The sequence below is a fragment of the Brassica rapa genome, chromosome A09 (assembly GCF_000309985.2).
Source record: "Brassica rapa cultivar Chiifu-401-42 chromosome A09, CAAS_Brap_v3.01, whole genome shotgun sequence".
Classification (NCBI taxonomy): Eukaryota; Viridiplantae; Streptophyta; class Magnoliopsida; order Brassicales; family Brassicaceae; genus Brassica; species Brassica rapa.
This window is the reverse complement of record NC_024803.2, coordinates 30908461-30927479: the sequence shown is the minus strand read 5'-3', so window position 1 is coordinate 30927479 and position 19019 is coordinate 30908461. Positions and strand designations below refer to the sequence as shown.

The 19019-nt window shown below is 35.2% G+C and overlaps 5 protein-coding genes across 6 annotated transcripts; 3 read left to right on the top strand and 2 right to left on the bottom strand.

The window, feature by feature from the left end:
* Positions 1-360: 360 nt before the first annotated feature.
* On the top strand, positions 361-8551 carry LOC103840738 (beta carbonic anhydrase 3). The gene is made up of 8 exons (XM_009117256.3): positions 361-5293; positions 5475-5618; positions 6934-6982; positions 7239-7355; positions 7474-7527; positions 7655-7743; positions 7858-7963; positions 8051-8551. Exons 1-8 carry the CDS (start codon positions 5241-5243, stop codon positions 8216-8218), a joined length of 780 nt encoding a protein of 259 aa, XP_009115504.1. The 5' UTR covers positions 361-5240; the 3' UTR covers positions 8219-8551.
* Positions 8277-10247, bottom strand: LOC103840740 (NADPH-dependent alkenal/one oxidoreductase, chloroplastic). Its single transcript, XM_009117257.2, has 4 exons — positions 9642-10247; positions 9176-9499; positions 8754-8913; positions 8277-8665 (listed from the first exon to the last, which is right to left on the bottom strand). The coding sequence occupies exons 1-4, from the start codon at positions 10047-10049 to the stop codon at positions 8400-8402; spliced, it is 1158 nt and encodes a 385-aa protein (XP_009115505.1). The 5' UTR covers positions 10050-10247; the 3' UTR covers positions 8277-8399.
* Positions 10248-10417: 170 nt separating this feature from the next.
* Positions 10418-11605, top strand: LOC103840737 (uncharacterized protein At4g28440). Of its 2 annotated transcripts, none has more exons than XM_009117254.3 (3): positions 10418-10620; positions 10796-11035; positions 11158-11605. In XM_009117254.3, the coding sequence occupies exons 2-3, from the start codon at positions 10813-10815 to the stop codon at positions 11343-11345; spliced, it is 411 nt and encodes a 136-aa protein (XP_009115502.1). In that variant the 5' UTR covers positions 10418-10620; positions 10796-10812; the 3' UTR covers positions 11346-11605. The 2 variants fall into 2 exon arrangements, with proteins under 2 accessions (XP_009115502.1, XP_009115503.1); XM_009117255.3 differs by lacking the exon at positions 10418-10620 and adding an exon at positions 10628-10671.
* An 806-nt stretch (positions 11606-12411) lies between these two features.
* Positions 12412-14689, top strand: LOC103840736. Its single transcript, XM_009117253.3, has 4 exons — positions 12412-13384; positions 13472-13657; positions 13779-13870; positions 13965-14689. Exons 1-4 carry the CDS (start codon positions 12686-12688, stop codon positions 14536-14538), a joined length of 1551 nt encoding a protein of 516 aa, XP_009115501.2. The 5' UTR covers positions 12412-12685; the 3' UTR covers positions 14539-14689.
* Positions 14633-18231, bottom strand: LOC103840735 (aldehyde dehydrogenase family 2 member B7, mitochondrial). Its single transcript, XM_009117252.3, has 11 exons — positions 17505-18231; positions 17140-17274; positions 16878-17020; positions 16632-16785; positions 16315-16544; positions 16129-16218; positions 15841-16014; positions 15619-15756; positions 15392-15529; positions 15239-15300; positions 14633-15152 (listed from the first exon to the last, which is right to left on the bottom strand). Exons 1-11 carry the CDS (start codon positions 17575-17577, stop codon positions 14879-14881), a joined length of 1611 nt encoding a protein of 536 aa, XP_009115500.1. The 5' UTR covers positions 17578-18231; the 3' UTR covers positions 14633-14878.
* Positions 18232-19019: the final 788 nt, after the last annotated feature.

The window sequence follows — 19019 nt, the reverse complement described above, 5'->3', positions numbered from 1 at the left end:
TGATGTTTTCTACTCATATGTTTTTTAGATCATTTGTATCTCTTATAGCAAAAATATTAAATTACTGATAATAAAATTTCATTGTGGAATTAATAGTTTAAATAATATAATTTTTTAAAAAATGATATATATATGTTTATCAAAAAAATTTTGTTCAAAGTAAATTTCAAAATTAAAATATTTATATATTTTTATAAGGCATATAGTTTAATTTAAAATGATATATATATATATATATATATATTTTTTTTTTAATCTTAATACTTATTAAATGAGACTTTCGACTTATATGATTTTGTAATCATTTGTATCATGTCATAACAAAAATATTTTAACCATAGATCACAAAATTTGAATATGAGATTTTTAACAGTTTTAGTAATTTATGCTTGTTTTTAAAAATTCAAAATATAATATATACAAAAAGTCTAATTTTTTATTATATGGTTAATATTGTTGTTTAATTTATTTTAATAGTTTAAAATTAAACAAATGTAATATAAGATGCACTTATTTTTATCAAATTTTTATTATTCAAAACCATTAAGTGGCATATATACTTTAGCCACATTAGAATTATTTAAGTGATGACATATGGCTACAAAAAATGTTATAATGCTTCATAATTAATATTTTTTTTTTTTGCTAAATGGTAAATATCATTTAAGAATGAAGGTTTGGTTACAACATAGCCGAACCTGAATATGCTTGATAGCAATTCCGTTTCATAGAAGTCGCAAAAAGTTATAAAAAAACTTTGAGAAACACATGAATTAGAACCAGAACAACCATAAGTGGTGTTCATGGAGCTAATAGAGATTAGAAAAACCGACAACAAATAAACTCTCAACTCAAGGAACTACTTGTATCATGGCAGAACCATGAAAAAATCTTAGCAAAGCTAAGAGAGGAACACCCGAACACTCACCCGAGGGTGGCTCCTAGCAGCTTCTACGGAGGCGACTTGCAACGGCTCCGGGACACCAAAGGAGGAGGACGTTGAGCAGAACCAAACCCAAAGCTTTCTCAGCAACAAAAACCCATAGTGGACCCAGCAATACTCTGCCTGACATGAAGAACATACCTGTCAAGCGTAGGCGGTAAATTTGGTTTCCAACCGGCCACGCGACGTTAAAATGCTCAATTAATATATAAGAGATATCTATAACGTATAACTATTTATTTTCTTAATACATTAAATATATATATATTTAATTTTATAACATGCAAACTATTTCCTTTTTCCTTTAATTATCTGACCGCAAAGAGGTGAACACAAAAGAGTCCATCATCCATATACGCAGAACCAGTCGTAATAGTAATTTCAATACTTTTTCACAATAATCAAATGGTTATAGTTTGGTGATTAAAAGTTTTTTTTTTTTTTTTGTAACTTGGCTAACTATTAAAAGTATTTTAAATGCTCGTTTTAGTAAGTTTGAATTCGCTTAATCTGATTTTAACGATTTTGGCTACTGCATAAATGCCTTCAATTAAAAAAAAAAAACCAGATTTATAATGTATTGGATTGACTAGCTGGATTTCCCTAAAAGACATGCAAATCAATACATATATGAAGTGTTTTAAATTTTAAAAAGTTACGATTACGAAAATAATAGTAGTTTATTTCATTTTGCAACGTGATCCACCAGCCAACGTTAGTTGACTCATCCAGTCATATCCGTTGGCCTGAATAAAACAAATTGTTTTTTTTTGGTAACAATAAAACAAATTGTTACTTTTGTCTATTTTTGTTAAATTGCTTTTTTTTCTTTAACGTAATCCCTTTACCGATGATTAATTATTATTGAATTCACCGATACTTACCTTTTCTGCAGTGACTATTGTTAAATCTTATTACTTGTTTTTAACGTGGTAATTGCAATATGGGAAGATAAAAAAATGTTAAGAATAGAAAGAGATATTATTAAGAATTTGGCACCACTTGCAAACCATTCTTAAAATATCGTTTTCTCTCTTCTTCCGATTGATATTTTTTTCCTAATCTTTACTCCTGCAATTAATTGACAAAATCAGAGCAATGAGCGTCGGTTTATATCCAAAAGTATAGATGGAAAAAATGTTAAGAAGAACGACACAAAAGAATGTTGGTTCTTCGAGTCTTGTGAAAAATTGCTGGAATAAAACAAAGTTTTACCGTGAATTAGATCTTAATTATTGTTCGATAGAGCAGAGGTTTTAAAGGCTTCGTGCTTTCCACAAGACTACAACTCTATCTCACAATGTTTTTCTTTTCTTTTTCACTTGGGTACCATAAAGTTTTTGGAAAACACTATCAGTCTACAACATCGAACTTTCCAAACTTTCATAGCTAAGAAAGGCGTCATTTGTGCAGGAGATTTATCTCAATGTGGCTGAACCTTTTGAACGAAAAAAATACTAAACACAAGGAATGAAAACTTTTGACGTTAAATTACTGGCTTGCTTCATAAATAAAATTTTATAAATTGATAATATTTTCTGTCTTACTTGACTATTCTATAATAGCATCTTCATAATTTTGAGATTGATTCTCAACCACTCGATTGAGCTCTCGATTTTAGTTGGTCTTGGTCCTCTACCATGATATATATTATCTATATATCCCTACGTAGATCGAGACTTATCTAGTTTTCATTGACGAAAAGGTAAAAGTGATTGAAATCAATATCAAGACCAAGTGATACTGTACATGTATACAGGAGAAAGAGGGTGAATTCACCACTGGCGTCTATTTTCCTTCTTTCTCAAAAGAGATAATATGTGATTGTATCCCTTTTAGACCACCATATTAAACTCCTACCTAAACCGAAGAAGAGAATTATATATTCCCGTTTTGGCCCTACAAACCTCCGAGTCTACTTCCCCTGCAACCCTATCAACCCACTCACAGACGGTTGTATCAGTGTGTCAGTCAGTGTATCAGTCTACTAGTTTCTAGCTATCTCTCTTCCCTCTTATAGTAAGCTCTAGCTCTCTTTCTCTCTCTCTCTTTAATACTGTATCTCATAGGAACAAAAAAGAGAACATTGTTGTTAATCATATTTCTCTTTACTGACTTTGATTTCTAAATTAAAAGAGAACGTCATCATGGTTTGTTTGATTTTTTCTTGTTCCTCCGGCGGTCGAACCCGTCCCAAAATAAGTCGTAAGTAGCGAATACATGTTTTGTTAGATGATACATTGTTTGTTAGATTATACGTATTTTGATAACAATTATGTTAACCAAGTTTTTACTTAGTTATCTGATACCATTTTATGTTTAGTTTTATCAATTTTTTCATTTTCTACTCTTTGAAAAAATATTTCGTAAGTTATTATTATTATAATAAAACATTGTTACTTAATAAAATAAATAATTGAGAATATACAAATAAACTTTTCATTAACTGATATATGGTTTGTTAATTAATAAATGATTTGATAAATTATTTGTCAGTTTATACATTGTATTGATACATGATTTGTTAACTGATAAAAGAGTGGATACATGATTTGTAAGTTAATATATTTTTTTATAAATGAATTACTAACTGATAAATGATTTTTTAACTGATATATGCAATGTTAGCTGATGAGTTCCAGATGAGTGAATCATTGTCTCAGATGAGTTCCTGGAACACAACAAAGGCTTTCAAATTCTCCATCCTGGTGGTTATGGTTAGGAAATTGCTGATCGAGATATATTTCTGGTTAGCTGCTACGAAAGTGTGATTAAATGATACAAGTTTGTTAACTGCAACAAAATATTACAAAATGTTATTAAATAAGTGATGTTAACCGATACATTGTTTGTTAACCGATACATAGTTTGTTAGCTGATATATGGTTTGGTTTGTTAACTGATACATTATTTGTTAACGAATATATGGTTTGTTAGTTGCTACAAACTTGGCTGCAAAGTAATGGTCACTCATTTGGTATAAAGCAATGTATCATATAACAAACTACGTAATAGCTAACAAATTATGTATCGAATATTTTATTTGTTAACAATCATGTACTGGTTAACAATTCATGTATCAGCTAACGACAACTATTTTGTAATCTTGAAAACCATTTATCAATTAGCCACAATCTCTTTGTAACAACTAACATATTTTTTCTTCCATAGAATTACTACTTTAAATCTACGATCTTCGCTTTATTTTTTTATGTTTTTTTACAAAAACAATGAATCTTTTGGAATCTTCATAAAAAAATCATCAATGTTTTTTTGATCTTTATATAAAACATTGTAAAATTAGTCTGATTTTTTTTTTCTATAAGCTTGAATGATAAATGAAAGAGATGAGAAAGAAAACTAGATTTCTATTAATATAATAAAAACCATAAAATTAACTCACAAATAAAAGAAAAAATGTAGAGAAAAAGACTAACTACAAACCTATCCTAATTACATCTCTATAGCTCATCTCTATAGCTCTGACACAATTCTGTTTCACCTGTCGCGCGTCAGAAACTTTTGTCAGTAGACAAAGATTGCAAGTCGTAGAGTTTTGTGTCAGATGCGAGAGAAAGTCGCAAGTAGCATCGAGGGCATTTTCGTCTATTTCAAACCAAAGAGATACAACTTGAAACTTTTATGTCACTCAATAGATAGAAATCATTTTAGGACTTCATTTTAAAATATCTAGCTAATTGTCCCTTCTCAAAAAATAAAATATTATAATTTGGAGGATTTTGTTTCCTCCATGCTAAACATTTTGTATATTTTTTACAATTACATTGGTTTGTTTTAATAAGCGTCTATCCCAAAAAGTTATTTTTAAATAATCTAATTCATTAGGAATTTTTAATTCCTACTATGACAAGTGGAAAGCATATAAAATTTTGCCGCGTAATGAGATGTCACTGATCTCCGGCTATAAATAATGGAGTATAGAGTACCATCTCTTTAGATAAGCAAGTAAAATTGCATTTATTTTCAAGTATCACTCTCTCTAGATCGTTTGTTATCAAAAGCACCTCCCAAGATCCGCCTACAAACTAAATATTCATTAGTGTTTGTTCTATAGATTCGGTTGACCATAATGATGATCTATGTTTCTGTTTCACCTTGTCTAAGTCATTCCTTTTCTTTATTTTCTCACTTGTTCAAAAACTAGGAACAAGATCAACTAATCTATTTCGATTCTTATCGCATTAACACATGCTTATAGTATTAGTTCTCCAAAACGTTTTCTTGTATTTTCTTATCTAAAGTCTTTTTTTTTTTTTGGTCTTAGAAACGAAAGGAAATGTCGACGGAGACGTATGAAGATGCCCTTAAAAAACTAGGAGAGCTTCTCAGGTACACCACACACACTCTCTCTCGCTTTCTCTCCCAAAGCAGATCTAGAATTTTGGATTTTACAGTTTGTGGAATGATCATTTTGGCCCCATATATACCGTTGATTATTAATTATTTTGTATCTATAACAACGTACAGTTTGTCTTCTATATTTTGTTTGATATTAAAACGTTAACTGCAGTAAGAAATCGGATCTCGGGAAAGTGGCGGCCTCAAAGATCAAGAAGGTAACGGTTGAGCTAGAGGAACTTGATTCCAACAAATCATCAGATGCAGTAGAGCGAATCAAATCCGGATTTATCCATTTCAAGACTCACAAGTATCTGTACGTTTACTTCCTAGTTCCGTTCCGTATGGATTCCGTCTATTTCATTGTACTTTTAATATGGATAAAAATTCACTTTTCCCCAACATTTAATAATAGTGTTTATAAAGTTATATACTTATGCTAATCTAGTTACATTCTCAAAAAGGCATAAGACAAAAAGGTTTATTTTAAGTTCTCTGGATGTTTATAAACGTGTGTCTTGGTTAAATTAAATACTCGAGCCTTCAACTTGATGATTAAATGTATAATAATACTATTACTAGGTTAAGACCCGCGCCTTGCGCGGGATGAATATTATGTATATAAATTATTTTATATATTATATGTTTATAACATATTATGAAATAATAAATATATATTGAATAAAAAAATCATTATCTACTACTTATATAATTAAATTGGTGCGAACATATAAATAAATTTTATAAATCGAAAAAATATTTTTTCTATTTGATATGATATATAATTAAATTTAAATGATAGTAACATATATGGTATATTTTAATATTAATATTTATCAGATGATGCTTTTTGCTCATATTTTTTTTTATCATTTGTATTTGTTATAGCAAAAAGTCTAAATTAGTGATAACAGAATTTGCACTGTGGAATTAATGGTTTAAGTAATTTATAATATTTAGAAAAATTAAGTTGTCAATATTTTTTCAATTTTTTTATCAAAAAATGTTCAAAGTAAATTTCAAAATTAAGATATTTATGTATTTTATATGGCATATAGTTTAATTTAAAATGATACATATATTTATATATCTTTTATTTTTGATACTTATTAAATGAGACTTTCAACTTATATTATTTTTTAATTATTTGTATCATGTCATAACAAAAGTTTTAAATCATAGATCACAAAATTTGAATGTGGAACTTTTAACAGTTTTAGTAATTTATACTCGTTTTTAAAAATTCAAAATATAATATATAAATAATTTTTTAAAAAATTTTATTATATGGTTACTATAATTGTTTAATTTATTTTAATAGCTTAAAATTAAACAAATATAATTATAATACACACTTATTTTTATCAAATCTTTATTATTCAAAATCATTAATTGTCATATATACTTTAGTCACATTAGGCAATTCTGTAATGTTATTTAAGGAAATAATGAAGCACATTAATAATGTATTTACTTTGGTTAAATAAAAAGTTAATTATATATTTAGATGGACCAACCTATTTCTCTAAGGATTCTAAGAATCATTCTAGTGATGACATGTGGCTACAAAAAAATGTTGCAATGCTTCTCAAATAATATATAGGGGATGTATTGGTTTCATCAATTTTCAGGAAGAAGCCATCTTTGTACAATGCACTTGCCAAAGGCCAGAGCCCCAAGGTTTAGATTTTGCCAATCTATTTTATTATTTTTCTCCTTTAGCGTGGTTTCCTTTTCTAGTTTCTTTCACTCTTAAGTCAAAAAGGGTTTGAAACAGAAGATAAGGTTTAATCAAATAATGACTACTGATGATGATAACTTAATGGGAAAGCTATAGAACACACGCAAATAAAAAACTAGAAACCCTAAAACTATAAACGAGGATTAAGACAACTTGAAAGTGATCATTTTACCAATATGATTTTTTTTTTTGCAGTTTCTGGTGTTTGCTTGTTCGGATTCTCGAGTTAGCCCTACTCAGATCTTGAATTTCAAACCTGGGGAAGCATTTGTCGTTAGAAACATTGCAAACATGGTGCCACCTTTTGACAAGGTTCGTCCTAATTCTAAAACAATAAAAAATCTGTACATGTCCCTCTAATTACATAACATCACAAGTTGTTAGTGACTAAATAACTAAACTAATAACACTGAGCTTTGGAAACTTGCAGACGCAACACTCTGGTGTTGGTGCAGCCCTTGAATTTCCAGTTACAGCCCTCAACGTACGTAGTTAATTAATTAATCGTTACTTAGAGATATTTCTCTTGTCTTTCTCCTTTGACAGTACATGGGCATTTTTTTGACCAAGTTTTAAGCCTGAGATAATGTGATTGTTGTGTTCGTTATCAGGTGGAGAACATTCTGGTGATTGGTCACAGCCGTTGTGGTGGAATAAAGGGACTCATGTCCATCGAAGATGATGCTGCTCCTTCTAAGAAGTAACTAATCTCAAAACGCTAATATAATCAATATCCTCTAACTGCATGATCAAGCATGAGACAGTTTCTTGGTGATTGGTTCACTAACTTTACTAAAATTCTTTATAATGGCAGCGTCTTCATAGATAACTGGGTCCAGATCGGTACACCGGCAAAGAACATGATCAAGCAGGATTTCAAACATCTGAGCTTCAATGATCAATGCAGCTACTGTGAGAAGGTACATAATAAGAAAAAGACACAATATTTTCTCTGTTTCTCTGTCTTAATTTTAAAGCAGAAACTGAGATTGTCCATGGGTTTCCAGGAAGCCGTGAACGTGTCCTTAGGGAATCTGTTGTCTTACCCATTTGTGAAAGAGCGAGTGGTGGAGAACAAGCTCGCCATAAGAGGAGCTCACTACGATTTCGTGAAAGGAACGTTTGATCTCTGGGAACTCGACTTCAAGACCACCCCTGCTTTTTCCTTTTCTTAAAACATTCATACTCATGTGTTTCTCTATGTTTAATACTTTTGACTCTTCTCTAGTCTCGTTTGATCTCTGTAATGAATAAGCTATAAATAGCATTTTAGTTCCCATATTCATATGAGTTTATAACTCAAAACACTCTACAACGACTTTTGACACTTGCTTAATTAGGCTACACTTAAGCAACTCAAGGGATAGGATACACAACGACCTTCCCTGTGGCATGGTTCGTTTCTAGGTATGAAAAAGCATCAGCCACGCGTGAGAATGGGAAAGGTCCTTTGGGATCAACCACAGGCTTCACCTTCCCACTCTCAATGTATGGATTCAGTTTCTTCAGAACGTCGCCGTTAGATGTCACAACGAATCTAAAACCAGGAGGCGTGACAGCTCCGGTCAAGGCCACAACTTTCCCTCCTTCCTTTATCACCTTCACCGCCTTATCACACATCCCTTTTAACAAACAAAACAAATGGAATGTTCTTGATTAGTTCCACAAGAAACTACATTCATGTGTTATTTTGTTTTCGTTTTTGCTTACCAATGGCGTCAAAGACGACATCGAATTTCTCAGTCAAGTCTTCAATGTTCTCCTTAGTGTAATCAATAGCTAAATCAGCACCTAAGCTTCTCACCAGCTCTAGCTTCCCCGTGCTCGCTGTTGCAGCCACCTTCGAAGCTCCGTAGACGTGCTTCGCAAGCTGTATTCATATACAAAACGTGAGGGAACCAATCAAGAACCATCGAGAAACGAGAATTGATTTTTTTTTTTTTTTTGAATTATACAGAGGTATCCTGGCCCCCACAGAAGTGATCCAGACTAATCACGTGGTCCTCTGTCCCTGGTGATGCCGAAATGTTAATTCTCCAGTGGCCGGGATTCGAATCCAGATGGCAGTACTCACAACTATAAAGCCATTTACCACTAGAGCTAGAAGTCCTGGTTGAATTGATTTTTTTTACCTGAATCGCAAGGCTTCCTACTCCTCCGGCGCCGTTGAGGACGAGAATTGATTTTCCGGCAGAGAACTCGGTCCTAACGAGACCTTCGTCGGCGGTTTCAATAGCAAGGGGAAGCCCCGCGGCTTGAGCGAAATCGATGTTTTTAGGCTTTAAGGCTAATAGCTTCTCTTCCACGGCCGTGTACTCCGCCAGAGAACCGGATTGCTTCGGTCCTTCTAACGCTTTCTCGCTCACGTTTGCGTATACTTCGTCTCCTTCTTTGAAGTCCTTCACCGCGCTTCCCACCTTCACCACTACTCCTGCGACGTCGTATCCAGGAACCGTCTGCTCCAACAATGAAAAGTCGAAATAAGAATCTGAATCTTCTTATATGCTCGCGAGCAGGGCCGGCCCATGAAGCAAGTGTCAAAAGGCCCATCCAAGTTAAATTAATTTTCAGTTTTTATTGGAGAGATATTAAATTTACCGGGAGAGGCGAATCGGTGGCTTTGAACTTCCCTTGCCGTCTCTTTGCGTCGACGGGATTAAGAGCCGCCGCAACAACCTTGATGAGCACCTGATCATCGTTAACCTCCGGAACAGCAATGTTGCTCTCTAGCTTCAGAACATCCACTCCTCCGTACTCACCGTACACCCACGCCTTCATCTCGCTTGGAATCGAAGCATTCGTTGCGACGTTAACTGCCGCTGAAGCGCTCTGATTGCTCGCGGATATCCTCAGTAATGACTTGCCGATGGTTTGCACGCCGGATTTGAATCCTACTCTGTTTAATCGGAAAACTGACGGTTTTGCGAGAGAACAATGACGGAGGGGAGGCGTCTCGCGGCGAAGCGCGGGAGTTGTGGCGGTGGTTGTTGCAAGCGCAGTGTTCATTTTTCAGTCTACCGCTAATTTCACGAAACGGCTTATCTCTTTTGCTTCCTCTGCTTTTTTATTTGAACTGAATCACTCCCACGTCTCGTGGCGTTCTCTGATTGGTCAGTCTTTTTCTGTGGCTGTCGTTTTAATCTGAAAAATTGTGGCGTTTCTGTATCCGGAGGTTCGAGAAACCATAACGAATTCAAACGGCGGGTAGTGCGTCCACCATTACGAGAACGTTGCTGTTTTCAGCATTTTAAACAAAAACAACGTGTCGTTGTTTCATCAATATATAAATTGGGCTGTAAATATTAGTTGGGCTTGATAAGCTAACGAATACCGATAAATTAGAAACGGTTATCAAAATCGAGTACGAACGTTCACCTAGGCACGATGATGATCCACAAGACTACAACCGCGCACAACGAAGCACGATGTGTACACGTGGATGACTGACATTTGATCAATGGCCAAGCTTAAAAACCGACCGTCCGTTTCCTCACACGCCCTGAATTCATTTTCATTGAATGTGACGTGAAGCAGATCTATCTCTATCCTGTCGTCTCAACCTTCGAACAATCCAAAGGTAAGTGCAAGGAACTACATGCCTTGCTCCTAGTTATTGCTATATTCTGAAGTGATCTCATCTTCCTTCATTGATCTGTTTTTTTTTCCATAACTCTTGTGTTTTGTTGCTCGATTTATTATCTAAACTGGATCATTTGGATTGGTAAGAACTTGTGTTTTTTGTTTCATTACAGGCTCTTCTTATTGAAAAATGGCAGACACGAAACCCGGGTTGAGAAAGCCAGCTTTCACTAAGGTTGATCAGCTGCGTCCTGGGACTAGCGGACACAATGTCACCGTTAAGATCGTTAGCACCAAGATGGTGTTACAGAAAGGTCGTGCAGATGGTCCTCAGGCTCGCCAGATGCGCATTTCTGAATGCGTTGTCGGAGACGAGACTGGGATTGTCGTCTTCACCGCAAGAAATGACCAAGGTACTTATCTTAGAGACTGACATTTTTATATGTGCTAGGAATGTATGTGATCCCCGGCCTAGTTAATTGAACTGTTACATGTTATCTTGATTTTGGTTATATAAACTTGTTTTTGTGTGTAGTGGACTTGATGAAAGAAGGAACCACTGTAACTCTACGCAATGCAAAAATCGACATGTATAAAGGATCAATGAGGCTAGCTGTAGACAAGTGGGGCCGCGTTGAAGTAACAGAGCCTGCCAGCTTCAAAGTTAAAGAAGACACTAACATGTCCCTTATCGAGTATGAGCTTGTCAATGCTGTCGAATGAGCGACAAAAATACTCGAAATACTTTTGTTTTCCCGCTAGAGAAACTGATGATCAGTATTAATAAAGGAATTAAGTAAATCGTAGCCGTTGATGTTGGCGTTAATGTCAACCTAATAACTCTATCTTGCACAAAGCTATGGAAGAGTGATGATGCCTCTATAAAAGTGAATGCAGGGCTTTTTGGGTTAAGTTGATTTGATTTGTTAATTATAATTTTGTTACAGCCTTTGTTTTGCAATGTCAACATAATTGTTAAGACTTATGTGCAATCTTATTGTTATTCTAGACAGGGAAAGAATTTCTTCTACAGAAAGCCAGACACAGACCACACGAAAAGAAAAAAACATATGTTCTTACTTCTTAGTCAGCGTTGGGGTGATCTTAAGCATAGCGAAATGAAACATTGGCTTACCATCTTCAAAATTTTAAAAAAAATTCATTGAAAAAATCTCCAAATTTGTAAGAAAGTTATTTTTGTTAAAACCTTACTAAAATTTTTTATGCCCCAGCATTCCTAGGACGCCCATGTGTAAGAGCAGACGTTTGGTACACTTCAGAACCTAATAGAAGTCAAAGCAATAAGTTCTCAAGCAGTCAATCATATAACATTTTTTTTTCAAGCATATAACATTTACAAAAAAAATGAAATGAAATTAACTTGGTTTTTATATGGATTCTAAATTTATTTACAAAAAAAATATGGACTAAACCGAGTATACGAATGCCAAAATGAACCGAATGATGATATTTCTAAAACTAATATTTGTTGCCGAACATAAAAAAAAAGTCTGTTCAGGGTTGGTCAATGTTTGAACTACTAGCCACTAACTTTCATGTAAACTACTTCATGTCAACCAATCTTTATTTTTCATAACCTGGTCGACAGATAGAGATAGTTAACCAATTCACCAAATCTCATCATTATTGTTTACGACTCGTTCTTAAAACTGATATACTACCAATTGTGCAATTTGTTGGAGAAAAAACAGAGTCAACTCATAAAATAAAGTCAATTGGCATTAGTTAAAAAATAAATCAGAGAAAAGTGTATAAAACCAAGAAGATCCTGCCGATGATTAACTATACTACTACTACAAATCAAATACAATAATAGTAACAACTGGTAATAAGTAACGAATACAATACACAGACAGACCTACCACACCAATTCGACCGTTGCTCACAACGTTCCAACAAAAAAAATATTTTCTTTTATTATATATTCAAAAACTTGCTTTTATTATCTTCCCCTTCCTCCTTCAAAGTACACTTACCGTTGGCTCTCTGCAAACCAAATCTAGCCATTTCTTGAATTTCTCATCATCTCAATCTCGACAACGATGGCGGCTTTAGCACCCGGAATCCTCCAGAAGCTAATCGACGGTATGAAAACCGGAGTTAAACCGACCAGAGAACACAGAAGCTCTCTCCTACAAGTCACAGACATCGTCCCCATCGATCTCGACGAGAAGAATCTCTTACCAAAACAAGGCTTCTTCATAAAAGTCACCGACTCTTCTCACTCCATCTACGTCAGCCTTCCTCCTGACCAAGACGACGTCGTGCTAAGCAACAAGTTGCAGCTCGGTCAGTTCATTTACGTCGATAGGCTCGAGCCAGGGACCCCTGTTCCGATCGTTCAAGGCGCTAGGCCTATCCCTGGACGGCATCCTCTGCTCGGGACTCCTGAGCCGTTGATGAGCTGCACGAGAGGAGGAGGAAAGGGTGAGAATGAACGTGGGAGAGGCTCTTGGGATCTGAACGGTGACGTTTTGGTCTTAAAGCCTGCGTCTTTGGATTTTGATCAGTGCACTCCGGCGAAGCAGAGGGTGGTGACGAGGGGGAGGTCGCCGGGTGGTGTTAGGTGTTCTTATGGAGGAGGGGTTTTGAGAGGAGAGAGCCCTGGTTCGGTGATGAGGAAGAGCTGTGTTGTTGTTCCATCGAGTTCTTCGAAGTTTCCGAGGAGTAGAAGTGTTTGCGATAGAGAGACGGTGAAGAGCACTGTTTCTTCTGCTCTTTTTAGTCCTTTTAAATCCTCTGTAGGTGGTGCATTTTGTTCTTGAGTTTCTCTCTTCTTGGCTTGTGCTTAAAAAGAGAGTTTTAACAATGGAGTTATCTTTTTGCAGGCAAAGAAAAGCAACTCACCTCCTCCGAGTGTACGCACTAGACGAGCAACGGCAGCTGCTGCTTTGGTGGAAGATGAAAGAGATGTTCCAAAGTCTACTTCGAAATTGGCTTCTCCAAAGCATAGTAAGCTGGAGAAACAAGAGAAGAGTTCTAGTCTAACGGGAAGACTCAGCACATTGAGTAAGGTGATTCAATTTCCCTTTTGCACTAATGTTGATTCAATGGTTGCAGTCAAAGAGTGACAAACTCTATGTGGTTGTATTTTACCTGTATTTAATAATGTTTTTGGTGATACTATGTGCACAGGAAGCTATGCAGCAGCGAGAGACGGCTCAGAAGATAGCTCTTCAGGCATTGAGAGAAGCTACGGTCACCGAAACAGTTGTTCGTCATCTTAAGTACACAACTGAATCTTTCTTTTGTTGTTTTCATTGTATGGTTCTATGGGTTTTTGAATTTGAAAATGTGATTAAGTTCTTGGGAAAAATACAGGACATTAGCCAATATCAGCAAATCAGCAAAAGCTGATTGTCCAGCTGCGTGCTTTGAGAAGTTCTTGGAGTTTCACAAGCAGATATCTGAAACCATGACCGAGATAGCTTCCATTGAAGCAGCTAATGTGAACAAATCTGAGGATGGATCGTCTTCGATACTTAACGAAATCCAGCACAACTCTATTGATCAGGAGAAAACCGCATCAAAGAGAAGAACCACTGCCCTGAAGCAGCAGCAAAACCATAAGAAATTGAGATCAAACGATGAGAACAAGAACCCATCAGCAGCTCCTCCTCCTTCCGGGTTAGGAAACTCAGTTAAGTTGGCTAGAGAGATAGAGAACGAAGCTGCAAACTGGTTCATGGAGTTTATAGAGAAGGCTCTAGAGAGAGGGATGAAGAAGTGTAAAGGAACGTGTGATGCAGATGTTAAGAAGGTTCCACAGCCTCTGATTATCCAAGTTGTAAACTGGGTGGAAGCAGAACAGTCTGCTGATAACACTAGACGACCAGTACATCCAAAAGCATCACAAATCACTAGAAAGCTCAGAATCAAAATGAAGAATCCTTGAATCATACAAGTGCAGACACTGATATTTTTTCATATTGTTTCCACTTGTTATATAGAAATTTATTCATGGATTTTATTATTGTTAGTCAAGCTTATAAAAAGTGGTTTATTCTCAAATGTCACAGATAAAAGACATGGTCATATATCAGTCACAAGAAGAAAAAAAAGATGAATATATCAAGAAATGTTTTACAAATCACACATTTTTTATGTAGCTTCATGTGTAAATGAGCTGAAGATAAATTTATCATCATCATAAGTGTTAATCCTTTTATTAACCAACCTCGAAAAATAAGAATAAGTGCAGCTTATTAAGGGAGAGATACCTGGTTTGGTTTGGTTTAGAGCCAAGCCGGATTCTTGATGGCAGTAACAACAGCCTTGACTTGCAAGTAATTGTTGAGACTGTAGATACCTTTCTCTCTTCCAATCCCACTCATCTTGTACCCTCCGAATGGAATTGTGGCATCAAACACATCGAAACAGTTTATCCAAACGCTACCAACCCTCAGCGCTCGCATCAGCCTGTTCGCAGTGTCCAGATTCTGTGTGAACACTCCCGCAGCTAAACCGTACCTTGAGTTGTTAGCCCTTGCAATCACCTCATCTAGATTCCTATGAAAACATCAATTGCCATCAGTAAAGTTTTATCGGAATATGTCAACATAGGTGAGATGTTTGGTTTAGCATTATATTTGTACTTGAATTTAAGTATGGTTTGAACCGGTCCGAAAATCTCGTCTGTTGCTATGAGCATGTCGTCCTGCCAAGATCAATTCGGGACCATATACGTTTTTGTAAGAAGTTGTGACGGTAATTGAGTTGTTTAAAAGGGTAATATCATTTTTACTTACTTTGACGTCTGAGAAGACAGTGGGTTGAATGTAGTATCCCTTGGAACCAAACCGGTCGCCTCCAGCTTGTAAGGTGGCTCCACTCTCAACTCCATGTTTAATGAACTTCAGGATTTTCTTAAATTGCTCTGAGTCCACCTGTTTTTTTTTTTTTTGAAACAAGTTAATGCTGTTTTGTCTTTCACTAAGAGTATGGTCATGGCTACATCATGCAAGGATTCTTATACCTGAGGACCTTGCTCAATGCCAGACTTGAAGGGATCGCCAACAGCGCGTTTGATTGCACGAGCTTTAGCTTTCTCTACAAACTCATCATACACACGTTCATGTACAAATGTACGCGAGCCAGCACAGCAGCATTGTCCCTGCGAGTTAGCCAAAAGAGTTTATCAGGAAGAAATTGATTAAAAAAAAAAAACAAGTACAGATGTTTTTCTGAGTGAAGATACCTGGTTGAAGAACAAAGCGAAATGAGCGAGCTCAACGGCCTGATCCACATCAGCATCTTCACATACAATGAACGGTGACTTGCCTCCAAGCTCAAGGGTCACTGCCTTAAGGTTGCTTTTTGAAGCCAACTGAAGAATAATCTTTCCCACATCAGTAGAACCGGTGAAAGCAACCTGTAGAGTACAGAGGATTTATCTAAAATTCTATAGAAGTCAGATCTTTTAAACTATTGAATGTTTTTGATCTCATGGTCACACAAAGATGTTTTCGAGGTTAGTCTTTTAAACCTTGTCAATGTCCATGTGACTAGCTATGGCTGCACCAGCTGTAGGACCAAATCCAGACACTATATTCACAACTCCTTCCGGAAGTCCAGCCTGTCAAAGCATAATATATATTATTAAATAAGATGTAAATGATAATATTTGTACAAGATTTCAATAAAAGTAAAAAAACAAAGAGTACGTAGTTACCTCGTGAAGTAGTCGTCCAACAAGAAGAGCAGATAGAGGAGTTTGCTCAGCCGTCTTGAGGACAACGGTGTTACCGCAAGCCAAAGCTGGTCCAAGTTTCCAAGAAAGCATGAGAAGAGGGAAGTTCCATGGGATGATCTGTCCAGCGACTCCAATAGGCTCATGGAGTGTCTGCACATGGTGTGAACCGTCTCCTGGAACCGTCATTCCATGGATCTTGTCTGCCCAACCTGAGAAACTCACCAACCCAAACAACTCATAAGATACAAATCACACCAATATAAACATGAGAGATTTTGTCATTGGTTTTCACTAACCAGCATAGTAACGGAACACCCTAGCAAGCATAGGAACTTCAATCTTGGAAGACTGTTCAAAAGGCTTCCCATTGTCCCAAGTCTCGATAGCAGCAATCTCGTCGTTGTGTTTGTCGACCAAGTCAGCGAAACGAAGAAGTATCTTTGATCTCTCCTGAAAAAATTAATCAAACTAGATATAAGTCATAAACTAGATGTTTTGTGATATCTTACAAACACCAAAAGGAAACTAGTTTAGTGTTTTACATAAGCTGTCATTCTAGGCCATGGTCCTTCATCAAAGGCCTTGCGTGCAGCCGAAACCGCACGGTTCACGTCTTCCACATCACCTTCAGCCACCTGAGCGATCACTTCTCCAGTTCTTGGATCCAAAGTGGGGAAAGTCTTTCCTGTAACGAACATCATCATTCAATGTAAATGTAACAATCAGGACTCTATATATTTACGAGTTTAAAACATATTTAAATTTTTTGGACTTCCAACTCAAAACCAATTAAGGTTTCCGGACCTGAGGCCGCATCAACGAACTTTCCGCCGATTAAGAGCTGTGTGTGCTCTACTTTCACAGGCGGAGTGATCGTGTCTTCGCCTGCAGCAACGTTGCTGTATCCGTAAACTCCTCTGTTCATGTTGTGGTGTTTGCCTTAAGGATACAAAAACGAGAGATTCGTTACAATTGACATTCATATTAGATCAAGGGAAAAATGGAGAATCAATTAAGCACTATTTCAAAACGAAACTTATTGATTTAAGAGAGTCTCGATCGCCGTAGAGACATTAAGATGTCACACATGAACAGTGCCCGATCGGATTCTGAGAACGATCACATACAAAAAAATGGATCGCATCGGTTATGTGTATATATATATATACCTCTAAGAGCGAACAGAGAAGGCGAGGACATGAAGGAGCGAGAGAGCATTGAAGATACTCTTCTTGACGCCATTGTTTTTGTTTGTTTGCTTCTTCTTCTCTGCAGTGTCTCTCTGTGAACGATCTGGTAGGCTGAGTATGTTTTCGTTATTTAACAAACATGGAAAGAACCAATTTTAGTAACTAATCTTATCGACTTCCACATGTCGACACAAGAGAAGAAAACAAGTGTAAAATCTGAACAGAATATTGTTTCCAACACTAATTGTATATAATATCACTTTAATTATTGATAATTGATACTATATTTGCAGATGGTACTTTATATCATATTATTATTTTATCTTGTACCATAAGCTTGGAGTTATAGCCGTAATTCTAAAATCATTGACATTGATGATTGTGTTGACCAAAGAATTAAAATTGCATATCATTTTTTGTTTCTTTATTGTAGAAAAATATTTTGAAGTGTTATATCAATTGGAATTTTTAAGTATATATTCAGGTTAATGGATTGATTAGAAAAAAGTGTTGAAAGTAATTATCTAAAATATCGGTTAAAAAGAAGTATGACCACTAAAACTATACGTTTACTGGCTCACTTGGGTCGGTTTACTGGACCAATCATACTATTAATTATCATTTACTAAACTCGAGAGAAAGAGTAAGAGAAGAGTACTACTATTTCCCGATTCTCTTACAATTTTGAAAATATGATACAGCTCCCATAATAAGAGTATATATATTTGAATGGATTTGAGTAGTTCACCTACCACACTAAAATTAGGCTATTCTTTTCTTTTTTAACAACAACTAGATCATGACCTGCGTACCCGTACCGGTTTTATTTTTTCTTAAACACATTATATATGTATTCTATATTGTTTATTCTTATATAGAATACAATAAAACTATTAGTTCTCTAATGTTAATGTTCTTTATTAGTGATCGTTGGTTAATGGAACGTGTAGAGTTTTTAAAAGTGTAGAGTTTGTCAATTTCATAGTCAATGTTTATAGATGATATTTGGAAAGACTACAAAGTGTATGGTTGTTAACGAACGTTATTTTGCGTTTATAATTTTGAGAGACATTACGAAATGTATGCATATAAAAGGAAATAATTATGGTTGTTAGCGAAAGTTAATTGAGGAAATATATTTTATAAAAGGTTGGGTTAAAATAATCAATATAATAAGAGGTCCAACTTTAAAATCCACCTAGAATAAGTTGTAATGTTTCTGTTTTAATAATATAGATAGGCTAAATGGTTAATCAAATTTGACTATGTGAACTTATAAAAAAAATTTTTTGACTATGTGAACATATAAATAATATCATATTAGCTATATCATTAGTCACACTATTTTTCTTTGATTTTTATCCAAAGCACTTAGACTAAAAAATATGTTTCTTTTTCTTCCAAAGGTATCATTAAAATATATATTCCAAAATAATTTAACTAACTATAAATACAAATAATAAATGAAACTAGGTTTATCGATTTAAAAAAAAT